The sequence below is a fragment of the Cherax quadricarinatus genome, chromosome 28 (assembly GCF_038502225.1).
Source record: "Cherax quadricarinatus isolate ZL_2023a chromosome 28, ASM3850222v1, whole genome shotgun sequence".
NCBI lineage: Eukaryota > Metazoa > Arthropoda > Malacostraca > Decapoda > Parastacidae > Cherax > Cherax quadricarinatus.
Genome location: NC_091319.1, coordinates 5,368,174 through 5,384,222, shown reverse-complemented (window position 1 = coordinate 5,384,222; position 16,049 = coordinate 5,368,174). Strand labels below are relative to the sequence as shown.

At 44.0% G+C, this 16,049-nt stretch overlaps 1 protein-coding gene across 9 annotated transcripts in view; it reads right to left on the bottom strand.

Moving 5' to 3' along the window:
- LOC128693242 (uncharacterized) overlaps positions 1-16,049 on the bottom strand; it is a 664,368-nt gene that overhangs the window by 27,641 nt on the left and 620,678 nt on the right. For all 9 annotated transcript variants that reach the window (XM_070089334.1, XM_070089338.1, XM_070089339.1 and 6 more), the window contains 3 exons: positions 12,546-12,657; positions 1,521-1,714; positions 1,056-1,229 (listed from right to left, as the gene is read on the bottom strand). In XM_070089334.1, the coding sequence (XP_069945435.1) occupies positions 1,056-1,229; positions 1,521-1,714; positions 12,546-12,657 (480 nt within the window). The remainder of the gene's footprint in view (positions 1-1,055; positions 1,230-1,520; positions 1,715-12,545; positions 12,658-16,049) is intronic.

Sequence of the window (16,049 nt, the reverse complement as noted above, 5' to 3'; positions counted from 1 at the left end):
GTTGTCTGGTTAAAAAATTATTTAAACACATGTCTTCTCCCCAATAATATGAATGTAAACATTTCTGTTATACTGTAGTAGGCTACATGATACTGCTATAAGATAAACAACTAAATTATTCTTCAGAAACATCAGCAACTAAAAATATACATACAGAATTTGTACTTTATACAGTAGGACCCCCGTATCCATGGGGGATACATTCCAGGAACCTGCCATGGATATCGAAATCATGGATGGCAGCAAACCCTATAAGTCCTATACATACCTATTATCAAGTTAATTGATAAATTATGAACAATAAGTGGAAAATTATCACTTTTCCACGGCTTCTCCAAGGCTTTGAAGAACTGCTAGCTTCTCTACTTTTGTGCTTTGGGGCCATTATTATGCAAAATTAAGAGGTATTTTTGGGCCACAGTAAATAGTGGATAACTGAAACCACAGATACCGAATCAGTAGATACGGGGGTTCTTCTGTAAGGGATGAAACTTATATGCATATTTTTACATTCAGACAGCTGTCCAGGTCATCCCTTAATATGTTTAATTTCCTATAATGATATTCATAACAATTTGGAAATCATAGAAACAACAATATAAAGATAGGGGAATCAAGAAAAATACTTAATAACTTTAGTGAGTAGGTACATAAGAAAAGTTAACATTATATATGGGCTAACCCAATTACCAGTAGAAGGTTAAAAGTAGACAGTTACTTGATACATTTTACCTCCACAATTCTGTCATGGAATGTTAACTTCAAGACAAATTAATCAAGATTTGTACTCATGCTATGACACAATTCAATAAGTCTTCCTGATTTTACAGATACATATTTTATTTCAAAAAGCTTGAAGCAGAAGGCAAAAATTACACATCCCAGTTAAAAACTACATCAATATTTGTATTACATTTGGGTATGCAGTACTTGGAAAAAACAAAAAAAGAAGAGGGGGGAAATGATGAATTTTTAAACAGGCTGCACAAGTCAGGACAGAAATGAGCAGAAATATGTTAAGGTGAGAAAAGAATATTTAAAATTGTAAGACAAACCTCGCCATGAGTGGCATGAGAGATGTCTGTGGGTGGTGTGTGGGCATGGGTGTGAGTTTGGGCTGGGGTGGTAGTGGTGGTGATTCGGGTGGAAAGCTCAGGGGATGCCTCTGGGGATATAGCCACACAGGCCAATTCCTCCATCCGCGCCTCCATGTGTGCCTCATCCAATACCTGGCAAAGATTTGCGCAATAAGCAAAACAATAATACAATATAGTAATACAAACAAAATACAATCCATAAAGAAAAATATCAATTTATCAGTAGTACTGACAATAATAGCCACTAACATTCAATAAAAATAGTTCAATTGATTTTACTTTTATACTCATATTACAGTATCTTAAAAACAGGGTAACTATCCTATTACTGAATTTATTTTATTTATCTCTAATTTCTATGAGGCTCATGACTTATATCCATTCTACTCGAGTGAGTCTGCCACTCTTCTTAGCGAGCCTCACCTTAGGACCACTGATGACAACACCATCCCTGCTCTGCCGCTTCTTCTTCTTGTTCTTGAGGGACTCCATGCGTCTGAGGAGAGCCTTGGCGCCATCTCTGAGTCTTTCAGAGCCAGAACGTTTGAACTGTCCGAGAAGGACATCTTCAGGTAGTTCCAGCCCACGGGGCTCTCCACATACCTTGCCCTCACCACCTGTAACAATAGTAACATTATACAAAGTGCCCACATACAATGATTTTGCACAGGTAATTTTATAGGTTAAGAGCCATTATTGTATCTCAACTCATTTCATAACTCAACCCTGTCTATGATACAGCATACCTCCCTCCCAGGATGCCAATCACCACAGTTGGCTAACACCCAGGTACCCATTTATTGCCAAGGGAACAGAAGCAGCAGGAGTAAGAATTGTCCGTACATCTCAACACACCAGGGAATCACACTCAGGTTCTTCTGCTTTGAGTTGAACACCCAACCATTAAGCTACTCATCCAGCAATAGAATAAAACTGAGACCTGAGAAAACTATTTTTGTTTATCTGTTGTTGGCATACAAGCATAAATTTAATAAATACTCAATGGAAAATTTAGAAAAATAAAAATAATAATTTTTTATATTAAAATACATTACAATATTATTTACAATTAGTATAAATCAATAAGGGGTATATGTTAATGTAGCCCTTCAATGAGGGGCACCTTGATGCTGGTGAAGGGCATTATTCACCCCCTTCCTTGGATCAAACCTGATTACCTCTCATTTCCTAAACAATGTATAACCCCTGTGGATTTACTACCAATAATTAATAATAATAATAATAATAATTATTATTATTATTATAAAACAAACACCTTTACCATAAAAATACAAGTTAGAAATAACAATTTTTTCTTACAGTTACTGACCACAAGTGACCACTCCTCATATCCATAAATGGACCAAGTCAAGCCAGTTGCAGTATTAAGTACCACAGGTGTTGGCGTGTTACTCAGGTGTTCCTGGTAAAATAACTTGGTTTTCTTGACAGCACAAACCTTGCAGATGTTGTTCAGGGTCACCCAAGATGACGCTTTACTGAGCCTTACCTCCAGGAATCAGTAGCAGTAGAAGATAAGAACACGAGAAAGGAGCACTGTAGCAAGCCTACTGGCCCAGGATAGGCTAGTTGCATGGACCAGAGGGATAGCGACTCAGGATAACCAAAGAAAGTCAGTGCGTCATCGAGGACTATCTGTCTTGGTAGGTAAGACACATGGGCAACAGTTAGGCAGCTTTATTCCGAAACGTTTCGTCTACACAGTAGGCTTCTTCAGTCCAGTACAGAAAGTAGGCAGGAGCAGTAGAGATGTGATGATGATGTAATCAGTCCATCACCCTTTGAAGTCGTAAATTTGAGGTTGTCAGTCCCTCAGCCTGGAGAAGAGTTCTGTTCCATGTCAAACAATCTGAAGAAACAAGCGACAGTGTTTTTTTATTTTTTTCTTGTAGTTCTCTTCTTTTTCTCATCTCCTCCTCATCTTCCTCTACCCACTCTTCTCCTTCTCTTAAGACTTAAGGATTTTAAGAGCCACTGACAGTTTATGCAGTATCGAGCCCTACTTCCCGATGTTCAAGAAGAAATATTGCTCAAAACTTAAAGATGAATGAAAAGGTAACAGGAGGTCCCTTTGCAAATGTAAACAGGAACAAAGAGTTCCTAGTTAGGCCTAAACCCTAGCATAACGGGACATTGCACCTAACCTCCTGGGATCATCTTTCCAGGGAGGGGGGAAATAGGAAATAAAACTCGGAAAATTCATCACTGATGCTCGGTGACGTCCACACTCCACCAAGCAGACGGTGCAACATTTTTCCAATGAAAAGCAGGGTCGTCATGAGTACACTAAGAGAAAACACAATAAGTGTCCGGGGCCTAAAACTGTTCAACAGCCTCCCATCATGCAAAAGAAGAATTACCAATAGACCCTTGGTAATATATAAAGTTAGTACCCGATCAGCCGAGCTGTGGTTCGTACGTTAGACTATGTGCGGCCAGCAGTAACAGCCTGGCTGATCAGGCTCTGATACACCTGAAAGCCTGGTCAAGGATTGCGTCGCGGGGGCGCTGACTCCCGGAACACCCTCCAGGTAGGAAAACGCAGTTCTTTGGTTAGGTGAACCCCGGACCTTAACACCGGCAGAGTCAGATACCTCACTCCTTGAGTCAGTACGTCTAAACTGCACCAACGTGGGCACTAAGTCCCACACAAGCTCCGTAGTCTTTCTTTGATGGGCCACCACACTGAGCCGTATTAAACCCAACTCCCCAGTTTCTGGGGAAGCAATAGTACCAAAAAGCTGGGCAGGAATTGGGAAGAGAATAGTTCCCTTCAAGATTTCTGGGACTTGTCAAGAAGGCTACCAAAGGTACAGACACTACAGGAAGCGTTTTTTCATACCTTGCAGCGGCTGTAAGTCCTACGTGTGGAAGACTTCAAGGGACTTACATACTAGAATCAGGGAACACAAGTAAGGTAACCAATGAAATGACACAAACAACGCAAAGTTGCTGAAGCAAAGATATTTATCAAAGAAGGAGACCAAAGCTGACTGAGTCAACTTTGATAACCACTACAAACACCATTTTGCACAACTTCGGCTCATTTAGCACATTCGAAGTTTTGCAAAACTGATCCTACTAAAAAACGACACTGCCATCACGGAAGACCTCACTCCAATCAGCGGATTTGACCTCTCTAAACGTCACGGACCTGACCTCCACCACAAATAAGCTTATGCTTTCTTGTTTCTGTATGAATTAATAAAGTCCCTGGTGAAGGAAACGTCTTAATAAAATATAACCCGCACACCGTATCTTCCTAACCATCTAGCCAGGGTATCGTGCCTCTTCATGGCTATATACGTCTCTGCTTGGCTCTCAACAACGAACGTGAAGACAATAACGTAATACGTCAAAGACTCTTCACGGAGACAAGCAACAAATGTTAGTAACTCAAGACTTGAAAGTTTCCAGGAAACTGCCGTCACATCCTGCAGTGATGGTGCGCTTGTACCCATACTGACACCACCAACCTACTGTACCCATACTGACACCACCAACCTACTGTACCCATACTGACACCACCAACCTACTGTACCCATAATGACACCACCAACCTAATGCACCCATAATGACACCACCAACCTAGTATACCCACAATGACACCACCAACCTACTGTACCCACAATAACACCACCAACCTACTGTACCCACAATAACACCACCAACCTACTGTACCCACAATGATACCACCAACCTACTGTACCCACAATGACACCACCAACCCACGGTACCCACAATGGTACCACAACCTACTGTACCCACAATAACACCACCAACCTACTGTACCCACAATGATACCACCAACCTACTGTACCCACAATGACACCACCAACCCACTGTACCCACAATGGTACCACCAACCTACTGTACCCCTGGCTGCCTTCAAGAGAGAGCTGGACAGATACCTAAAGTCAGTGCCGGATCAGCCGGGCTGTGGCTCGTACGTCGGACTGCGTGCGGCCAGCAGTAACAGCCTAGTTGATCAGGCCCTGATCCATCGGGAGGCCTGGTCATGGACCGGGCCGCGGGGGCGTTGATCCCCGGAATAACCTCCAGGTAACCTCCAGGTAACCCACAGTGACACCAACCTATTGTACCCACAATGATACCACCAACTTACTGTACCCACAATGACACCACCAATAACAACGTTTCGCCCACACATGGGGCTTTATCAAGTGGGTGTGACTTGATAAACCGCACTGGGTGGGCGAAAGGCTGTCGATAGAGTATCATATTACACCGCTTTTGTCTTTTTTATTCCATCTTTCACACACACACACACACACACACACACACACACACACACACACACACACACACACACACACACACACACACACACACACACACACACACACACACACACACACACACAGGCAGATAAGAGAACACAATGATGTACGATATTTGTATTTAATCCAGTATTCAAGGAAAGCTTTGGGTGGTGTCTTGTACTGACGTCAAGAGCAGCCTCGCCTCACCTGCTTCACCACCACTGGTGACTTATAAAGGGTCATCACTGGCATGACAATCCTTGTTTTGGAAGTTCTCATTATCCATCCTACCATTTTCCTGGCAGATGTGATAATAACACTGTTGTGATCCTTGAAGATAAGATCTAAGTTTAAGACTCCCAATCCTTCACATTAGTTTTTTGCTCTATTGTGTGGTTAGAATTTGTTGTATATTGAGTTCTAGCTTTTATTTCATGTTTTTCACAACGGAGTAACTGAAATTTGTCCTCATCGAACATACTGTTTTCCACGGCCCACTGGAAAACTTGGTTTAGATCCGCGTAGAGATTTACTGTGTCCTCAATGGATGACACTCTCATGCAGGTTCTAGTTTCGTCTGCAAAAGAGGTCACGGTGTTATGGTTTACATCTCTATGTCAGATATGAGCACGTGGAAAAGGATGGGGACGAATACTGTGCTTTGTGGAACAGAGTTTATCACTGTGGCAGCCTCCGAATTAACTCTGTTTACCATTATTCCTTGCGTTATCTTGGTTAAAATGTTAAAAGATCCATCTGCTAACTTTTCCAGTTATTCCTTTAGCACGTATTTTGTGCGCTATTACACCATGATCACACTTATCGAAGGCTTTTGCAAAATCTGTGTGTAATAAATGTGCACCATGTTTATCCTCCGGTGCATCCAAGACCATGTAATAGTTGTCCAATGTCCAGAAGTTGCGAGAAGCAGGAGCGACTTGTCTAAACTGCACTGTGGATGGCGATTATGTTTCTTAAAAACTCTTTCAAAGACTTTTATAATGTGGGACGTTAGAGGTATCGGTCTATAATTCTTTACTATTGTTTTGTTGTCACCTTTATGAAGTGGGGCTATGTCCGTTATTTTTAAAGTACGAAAGGGGTTTCTGTAGTTCTTGATGGACACTGAGTTCCACGAGTCTGAGCCTGGAGAAGAGTGCATGGACATGTCAATGATTTTTTTTCTCAAAGTCCAGTGGAGTTAAGGTTATGTCAGAAATTTCGTATACTATAAAGTTTTGACACTAGGTCATGAAAAATTTCTTTGGACTGACGATGTTTAGTCTGAGTAATGGTTCATTAAACACAGAGTCTTCAATATCTTACTTATTTCTTTGTTGTTCTGTTACAAGGTGTGTGTGTGTGTGTGTGTGTGTGTGTGTGTGTGTGTGTGTGTGTGTGTGTGTGTGTGTGTGTGTGTACTCACCTAGTTGTACTCACCTAGTTGAGGTTGCGGGGGTCGAGTCCGAGCTCCTGGCCCCGCCTCTTCACTGATCGCTACTAAGGTGTGTGTGTGTGCGTGTGTATTGGGTTCACCAGACAGATGCAGATTGAAAAGTCAGTCATCAGCTGTTCTGAGGTAAGAAGGGCATATCACATGTGTTATATGGCCCCTACGAGTTTACGTCTTCCCCTTGAATATAATCAAAATATTTAGATTACCTTAGCTTAGACTAGAGAGACGTTTACTATGGAGCCGGTGTTAGAGGTGAAGGTGCTAGCTGACACTACTTACTAGAGGGTGTGATGATGTAAATGTCGTGGAGAGAAGGTCCGTATGAGTAGGTGAGCAAGATGTCGTCACTACGGTTGTCCTCCAGCTCCCGAGCCTCCTCATTTATCTGAGGGATCATCTTTTCTCTCCCCTCCTGGCGCTACAACACTCATCACACACCAAGATGAACCAATGAAGACTTTTACCTTACAAGTTCCCCAGCTATCAAATTGTGTTTTTGGGAAAGTTGTCTTTTTCCAGGACTCTGGCCAACTGACCTGTTCTACAGATCAGTTAAAATGGTCACCCCTGAAACCCGAAACTGCGTTCTCAATTCCCGCAGGGGTTGGCAGTAAATATCTTCTATACCCACTGAGGTCCCAACAGAAACTGGTGTAACATATTTCGTATTTTCAACTTATAAAATTAAACACAGTAGCTACTACTGTACACTGATGTCACCGTGTTCGACAGCTTCCAGAGTACCAAGGTACGAGAGATGACTTTTTAAACCACTGGTATAAATTATCCTGAAACTAAAATCATATATTCACTATATAACCATCTTACTGATCGTGTCACAGTGTGTGAATTAACTAGTCGATATATAAACACGGGGTGTTTTTCAACTTCTGCTCTTCTAGTTTATAAAGTGAACGCCTTCACATGTGCGTGACTGTGTTATGATGATCCTGGGAGGTTGTGTGCGTATGGTGGAGACTCAGGCAGCGTACTGACACTGCCCACAGGATGTATCAACCTTCACCACTACCACTAGTGACGTCTGAGGCATCTCCTGCCTTCTCTTTTTATTTATTTAACTTACGTGCGACCGCAGTGTGCGGTTACACTCTTATTTGTGAGTCACTGTTTGAACATCCGCAGTGTGCGTCTACACTGTTGTTTGTGTCACTGTGGGAACACCCGCAGTGTGCGTCTACACTGTTGTTTGTGACTCACACTGTGCGTATACTATATTCAATGTGACAGTTGCATTATGGGAAGAAATGATAGCTATGTTTCCCTTGTCATATTCCATTACACTGTATGAGTATCTTAAGACGTAATGAAATCTGTCAGCAACAGATTTCATTAGGGTGACGAGGATATCAAATATTTCTCTATGGATTCAGTACTTGTGGCAGTTTAAATGATTCGTTTTAACATGGCTGGAGACACAATTACGTGACCTCTTCTAAGCAAGCTGAAGATTATCAAAACGGAGGAGGTACAAACAGAACAAGACGTGAGAAAGGGGCGCCGAAGTAGAATTACTGTAAATAAGGGAGATGGGGTGGCGTAGAGGCAAGAGGTTACGTTTGCCTGGTTACTGGAATACTTGGTCAGCACTACTCTTGTCCGAGTGAATATGATAATAGTAGTATATAATACCGAGAAGTTGATAAGACGCATGTGCAACAGTTAGGTAACTTTATTCCGAAGGATGATGGATTGATTACATCGTATTTACATCTATACTGCTTCTGCTGTCTCCATACTCGACTGAAGAAGCCTACTGTGTCTTACTATCAGCTATTATCGTCTTGTTATATAGAATATCCTGAGAGATGGTAATTCTACATTACTACTAATGCCAGCTCTGCTGGAACAAAACCTCTGAATCTCCCGTAGCTGCTGAACCCTTAGTGGAATGTTTGACGATATCCTTATTGACATACCAAAGTCTCCTAATTCTGACTGACATATCACTCGATGTAAGAAACGGTGGGAATATGACGGAAACATTTCGTAACTACTATATAGAGTAGGGTAGCAGCACCCTGCTGGAATACGCACTTTTTATTAAATAGAAATAAATCTTGTTAATAGTCAACCAAAGGTTCTGAGCTCCACATTTACAAAGGTTTGTTAGGAACTTTCAATTTAAGGGAAACAATATAAAGGGTCAAATATAATACATAATACTAACGAAGCAACAACAATTACAAACAACAAACACAAGATCACAGTGCTCCTAAATGCCACAAAGTACATCTAACAGCATCCTGTCTAGCGAGACTGTATGTGTGTGTGTGTGTGTGTTTTTCATTTGCTTTTGCGATTTTTCTGGGAAAACGCATAACAAAGAATCATGTGACGACGGCTTCGATATAAACCCAATTGCGTCACCAAGGTCTTTTGACCCTCACTGACACTAATGACACTTTCACTAACGTCATGCTAGAACGATAATTAGCGCAGGTCATCCCTGACCTGAGGATGACACAGTGTTTCTGGGTGATGCAAGAAATAAGTGCCAGAAGTTGGTATAGAAGTTGTAAGAGTGTGCACAAGATGGAGGTAAACACATCAATATTGCTATTGCAACTGTAAGAAAAATGATAGGTTTGCTAACTAGAACTTTCAAAACAGTAAATGCCCAGCCAATGACGATACTCCTCAAGTCACTCTTTTTCTCTAGGCTGGAATATTGCTGTGTACTAACGGTCCCCTTCAAGGCAGGCGAAATTGCTGAACTGGAGCATGAGCGGAGAACCTTAACAGTTCTCATAAATTCAGCTAAGCACCTAAATTATTGGGAGCGCTTGAAGTCACTAGAACTGTACGCCTTAGAATGTAGACGCAAAAGATACATTATAATCTACACCTGGAAGATACTGGAGGGATTGATCCCATAGCTGCACACCGAAATTACTGCTTATGAACACAAGAAGTTTGGCAGACGATGCAGGAGAGCGATAAGTATACTGAGGGAGATACCAGTAAGTGTTAAGGGACCAGGACTCATCAACTTCCTTCATACATTAAGGAGATTAAAAATAAACCTCACGCTGTCTTCAAGAGGAAACTCGACTGATTCCTCTAAACAGTTCCTGATCTCCCGGGTTGTGGTGCATACGTTGAACTGCGGGCGGGGGGCACTAACAGCTTGATCGATCAGGCCAGCAACCAGGAAGCCTGGTCTGGGACCGGGCTGCGAGACCGGTGACCTCCGAAAGCGATTCCAGGTAAACTCCAAGTAAGAAAAGTATAAAGTGATAAGAATATGTAAAATTACAGGAAATTATGGACTGGAAATGAGATTAGAGGGCAGGAATATGAAGGAAGTGAAGGTAGAGGAAGAGGGTGTGGGTGTCCGAAGTTGAGGTACGAAAGATGAAGCAAATCCTGGAGAAGATGAGGGAGAGAAAGTATTAGTGAGCAATCTATGGGCAGAAAAACTTGCCAGTGGATTCGAAAATATGAATGACAAACTTAAGTTTAGTGGAGCAGATTCTTGTGTACGGTTGTATGACTTCATTGTTACTGCAGCGAAAATGTGAGTGGAGGCAGTGCTGGTGTATATGAGGACAAGTTGTGGTGTGGATATTATCCACTGAATAAGGAGTGAAGAAATTGGAGGATGGTGTAGTGATGTGTAGGTATAATCCAGTGACTGGAAGAGGTATTCAGATGGTTTGGTTATGCAGGAAGAAATGATGGAGCAGGATAGTTGGTGAGGATTGTATATAAATCTGATTTGGATGGATGGGGCGTCCCAGCAAAGTTCACGGTATGTGCTTGAACATCCAGCAGGCTGATGGGAGCATGTTAGAGCAGAGTGAACTAGGGAGTTTTGGAGACTTCTGGTGTGTTGTTGGAGTGAACAAGGTGATATACATGAAAACATCAGGAAAATCAGTTAGTCAAATATTCTGGGGTAGGAAATATGGTACCGACACTTTGTAAGTTGGGTGGAGATGCTGCGGCTCCATGGATCGGTGGATTGTGATGTCTATGTAATTTAATTATCTGAGTTTTGAGTGAGCTCTAGTTCATGGATCCACCTCTTAATGTTGCAAAAATACTGTCTAACATACAAGTAACCTATGTTAGGTATGCGACTATTACAACATTCAGCTGCACATGTGTCCTTTTATCTAACATACTGTCGGTAATTCTATCAACATATTGGTGATGGGTATCACTCTGTGTACAGCCGTCAAGTAGTGTTCCTTGTCAATTTATCACCGCCTACTTCCTCTATGTTGTGTAGCGTTTTGTGCGTCGCGATCATGTCTCCTCCAAACCTGCTTTCTCCCAGAATCCTAAGATCAAGTTCATGAAGTTTCTACTCACAGCTCCTGAGTTTTATTCGCGGTACCAGTGTCTTGGTGTGGCTGACAACACTCTGCAGCTGTGCTACGTACCTGGCCAGGTGGGTCACCTCCTCTCTGCTGATACATATTTAACGAGTGATCTTGTAACATATGTGGTGAATAAAAATGTGAAACATTCCTTGATCAGGTTCTTGAAGGTCGCTTTTATGCTTGTAAGGGCTGGCTGTCTCACTGATGCTATCCCATCTCATGTGTACTATCTCACACTGGTTACCTGGGGTACTCACACAGGTTACCCGGAGTATTCTCTCACACAGGTTACCTGGGGTACTCTCCCACACAGGTTACCAGCGGCTGTGTTAACAAACTCGATGAGTCCCTCCTTCCTTGATACTGTCGTGTCTGGCCTCTCTCTCTCTCTCTCTCTCTCTCTCTCTTTCAATGTGCTCTCTTAGTACTTTCTTCCTGATGCTGGTAAGTTCTTAATCCAAGGAACTGGAGCTACCCATTCATTCCCGTGATCGAACTTGATTACTCCCCATTCCCCAGACACTATATGACCCCTACGAGTTTAGCATATTTCCATGAATAATAATAATAATAATAATAATAATAATAATAATAATAATATTATTATTATTATTATTATTATTATTATTATTATTATTAATTACTCTTTTTGCGGGTTGAGGTCTTAGTTATTTCTTGATTAAAATTATTCTATTTATGAGGGAGTGTTAAACCTGTAGGGGCCATACAGCGGTTGACGCAACTGGGCGCATTTAGGTTGGATACCCAGGTGCAGTTCCTTGGATGAAGAGCCTCTCTAGTGGCATCAAGGAACATCCCCCTGGGAAAGACATTCGTACAGATGTGCATAAACAACTATCACTGATCTCTCTGCTCGCCTTTCTCTCTTCTCTCCAGGTTATTCCTTCATTAATAGATGGCAACTCTGGCTGTACTACCATACGAGTGTTAGAGGGAAGACTCACTAATGTTTCCCAGTGGCAGGACTGATGTTTACTTTCAGGAATTAAGGTCTGTTTATATTCACTACGGTACCTTTAATGTGTTTATAAATAGTTTATATTTGTTATTTTCTTTCTCTTTAAGAAGGTCTGGTCTGAGACCAACCCCTATCTCTCTCTCTAACCCCTATCTCTCTCTCTATCTATAGTCGGTAATTCTACCATCATTAGTACAGAGACCTTACCTGTCACTGCACTTCAAGAAAAAAGGAAGGGTGTGCGTTAATGCTGGTGAAGGGCTGCTGATCCAAAGAACTGAAGCTATGCTTCCCCTTCCTCGAATCAAAGCAGATTACCTGCCACTGCCCAGGTGTTTGAGCATGAATGAGTATAATCACCTGTGGTTGGTGCTCGCTCCTGGACCACCCTGGACCAGCGTCTGGAGTGCCGCTGGAACTTCCAGTTGCCAGAGAGTGCACACTGCTGCTCCTCGTCGTCTGATTCCTCCGTCTGTAACAGCATTAACAAAACAAGCAATATTAACAACATTAACAACGCAAAAAAAACACTATTAACATAAACATTAACTCATAATACTCGTCCGCCTGCAACATTATCAACACTACAAACACCAACAATAACCACAAAAACAACAATATACAACTAAGGCAACAGCCGACTAGTGATGATAATCAGAGTGAAGAAATCGTAGCAGGGAGAGCATCAATGTAGGAGCCTCAAAATGAGAACGACACAGGACGGGACAAGTCATTTCAGAGTAAAGACCCACACTGAGCAAACACAAGACGCTGTACACTGACTGTTGAAGATAATCTCGGTTATATGTGAGAGAGACGTAATTAAGTCAGCAAGGAGAGAGAGAGGTGAGATAAGTGAGCAGCAGGAAGAGGAAGGAATTATAGGTTTGGTGTAAAATAGATAAGGAGCTCCTGGGACCACAACACAGTCAGACACGTTGTGACTGGTGTGTGCGGCCATGGTCATTACCCCTGGTCCCAGACCGAGCCGCAAGGTGGTGGAAGAACCCTGGAAACTGGTCACAGGCTTGTCACTGGTTGTAAGGCCTGGGACTACAAAACACAACCGCGGTCAACAGTAACAGCCTGGTTGATCAAGCCTTGATCCATCAGGAGGCCTGGTCGTGGATAGGGTCGCGGGGGCGTTGATCCCCGGAATACCCTCCAGGTAGACTCTAGGTAGACATGCTACTAATACCATCTACACCACCACCGCCAGTCAACCACAATGCCACTCCTACCACCTACACCACGACTGTCAACCACAACGCCACTCATACCACCTACACCACCACTGTCAACCACAACGCCACTCATACCACCTACACCACCACTGTCAACCACAACGCCACTCATACCACCTACACCACCACTGTCAACCAAAACGCCACTCATACCACCTACACCACCACTGTCAACCACAACGCCACTCATACCACCTACACTACCACTGTCAACCACAACGCCACTCATACCACCTACATTACCACTGTCAACCACAACGCCACTCAGTACCACCTACACTACCTCTGTCAACCACAACGCCACTCATACCACCTACATTACCACTGTCAACCGCAACGCCACTCAGTACCACCTACACTACCACTGTCAACCACAACGCCGCTCATACCACCTACACTACCACTGTCAACCACAACGCCACTCATACCACCAACACCATCACTGTCAACCACAACGCCACTCATACCACCTACACTACCACTCAACCACAACGCCACTCATACCACCTACACTACCACTGTCAACCACAACGCCACTCATACCACCTACACTACCACTGTCAACCACAACGCCACCCATACCACCTACACAAACACTGTCAACCACAACGCCACTCATACCACCTACACTACCACTGTCAACCACAACGCCATTCATACCACCTACACTACCACTGTCAACCAGAACGCCACTCATACCACCTACACTAGCACTGTCAACCACAACGCCACTCATACCACCTACACTACCACTGTCAACCACAACGCCACTCATACCACCTACACCACCACTGTCAACCACAACGCCACTCATACCACCTACACTACCACTGTCAACCACGCCACTCATAGCACCTACACCACTGTCAACCACAACGCCACTCATACCACCTACACCACCACTGTCAACCACAACGCCACTCATACCACCTACACTACCACTGTCAACCACAACGCCACTCATACCACCTACACTACCACTGTCAACCACAACGCCACTCATACCACCTACACTACCACTGTCAACCACAACGCCACTCATACCACCTACACTACCACTGTCAACCACAATGCCACTCATACCACATACACCACCACTGTCAACCACAACGCCACTCATATCACCTACACCACCACTGTCAACCACAACGCCACTCATACCACCTACACCACCACTGTCAACCACAACGCCACTCATACCACCTACACCACCACTGTCAACCATAACGCCACTCATACCAATTACACCAGCACTGTCAACCACAACGCCACTCATACCACCTACACCACCACTGTCAACCACAACGCCACTCATACCAATTACACCACCACTGTCAGCCACAACGCCACTCATACCACCTACACCACCACTGTCAACCACAACGCCACTCACACCAATTACACCACCACTGTCAACCACAACATGCCACTCATACCACCTACACCACCACTGTCAACCACAACGCCACTCATACCACTTACACCACCACTGCCAACCACAACGCCACTCATACCACCTACACCACCACCGTCAACCACAACGCCACTCATACCACCTACACCGCCACCGTCAACCACAAAGCCACTCATACCACCTACACCGCCACCGACAACCACAACGCCACTCATACCACCTACACCACCACCGTCAACCACAACGCCACTCATACCACCTACACCGCCACCGTCAACCACAAAGCCACTCATACCACCTACACCACCACCGTCAACCACAACGCCACTCATACCACCTACACCACCACCGTCAACCACAACGCCACTCATACCACCTACACTACCACTGTCAACAATAACGACACTCATACCACCTACACCACCACTGTCAACCACAACGCCACTCATACCACCTACACCACCACTGTCAACCACAACGCCACTCATACCACTTACACCACCACTGTCAACCACAACGCCACTCATACCACCTACACCACCACTGTCAACAACAACGCCACTCACACCACCTACACTACCACTGTCAACCACAACGCCACTCATACCACCTACACCACCAGTCAACCACAACGCCACTCATACCACCTACACCACCAGTCAACCACAACGGCACTCATACCACCTACACCACCACTGTCAACCACAACGCCACTCATACCACCTACACCGCCACCGTCAACCACAACGCCACTCATACCACCTACACCGCCATCAACCACAACGCCACTCATACTACCTACACCGCCACCGTCAACCACAACGCCACTCATACCACCTACACCACCACCGTCAACCACAACGCCACTCATACCACCTACACCACCATCGTCAACCACAACGCCACTCATATCACCTACACTACCACTGTCAACCACAACGCCACTCATACCACCTACACTACCACTGTCAACCACAACGCCACTCATACCACCTACACCACCACTGTCAACCACAACGCCACTCATACCACCTACACTACCACTGTCAACCACACCGCCACTCATACCACCTACACCACTGTCAACCACAACGCCACTCATACCACCTACACTACCACTGTCAACCACAACGCCACTTATACCACCTACACCGCCATCAACCACAACGCCACTCATACCACCTACACCACCACTGTCAATCACAA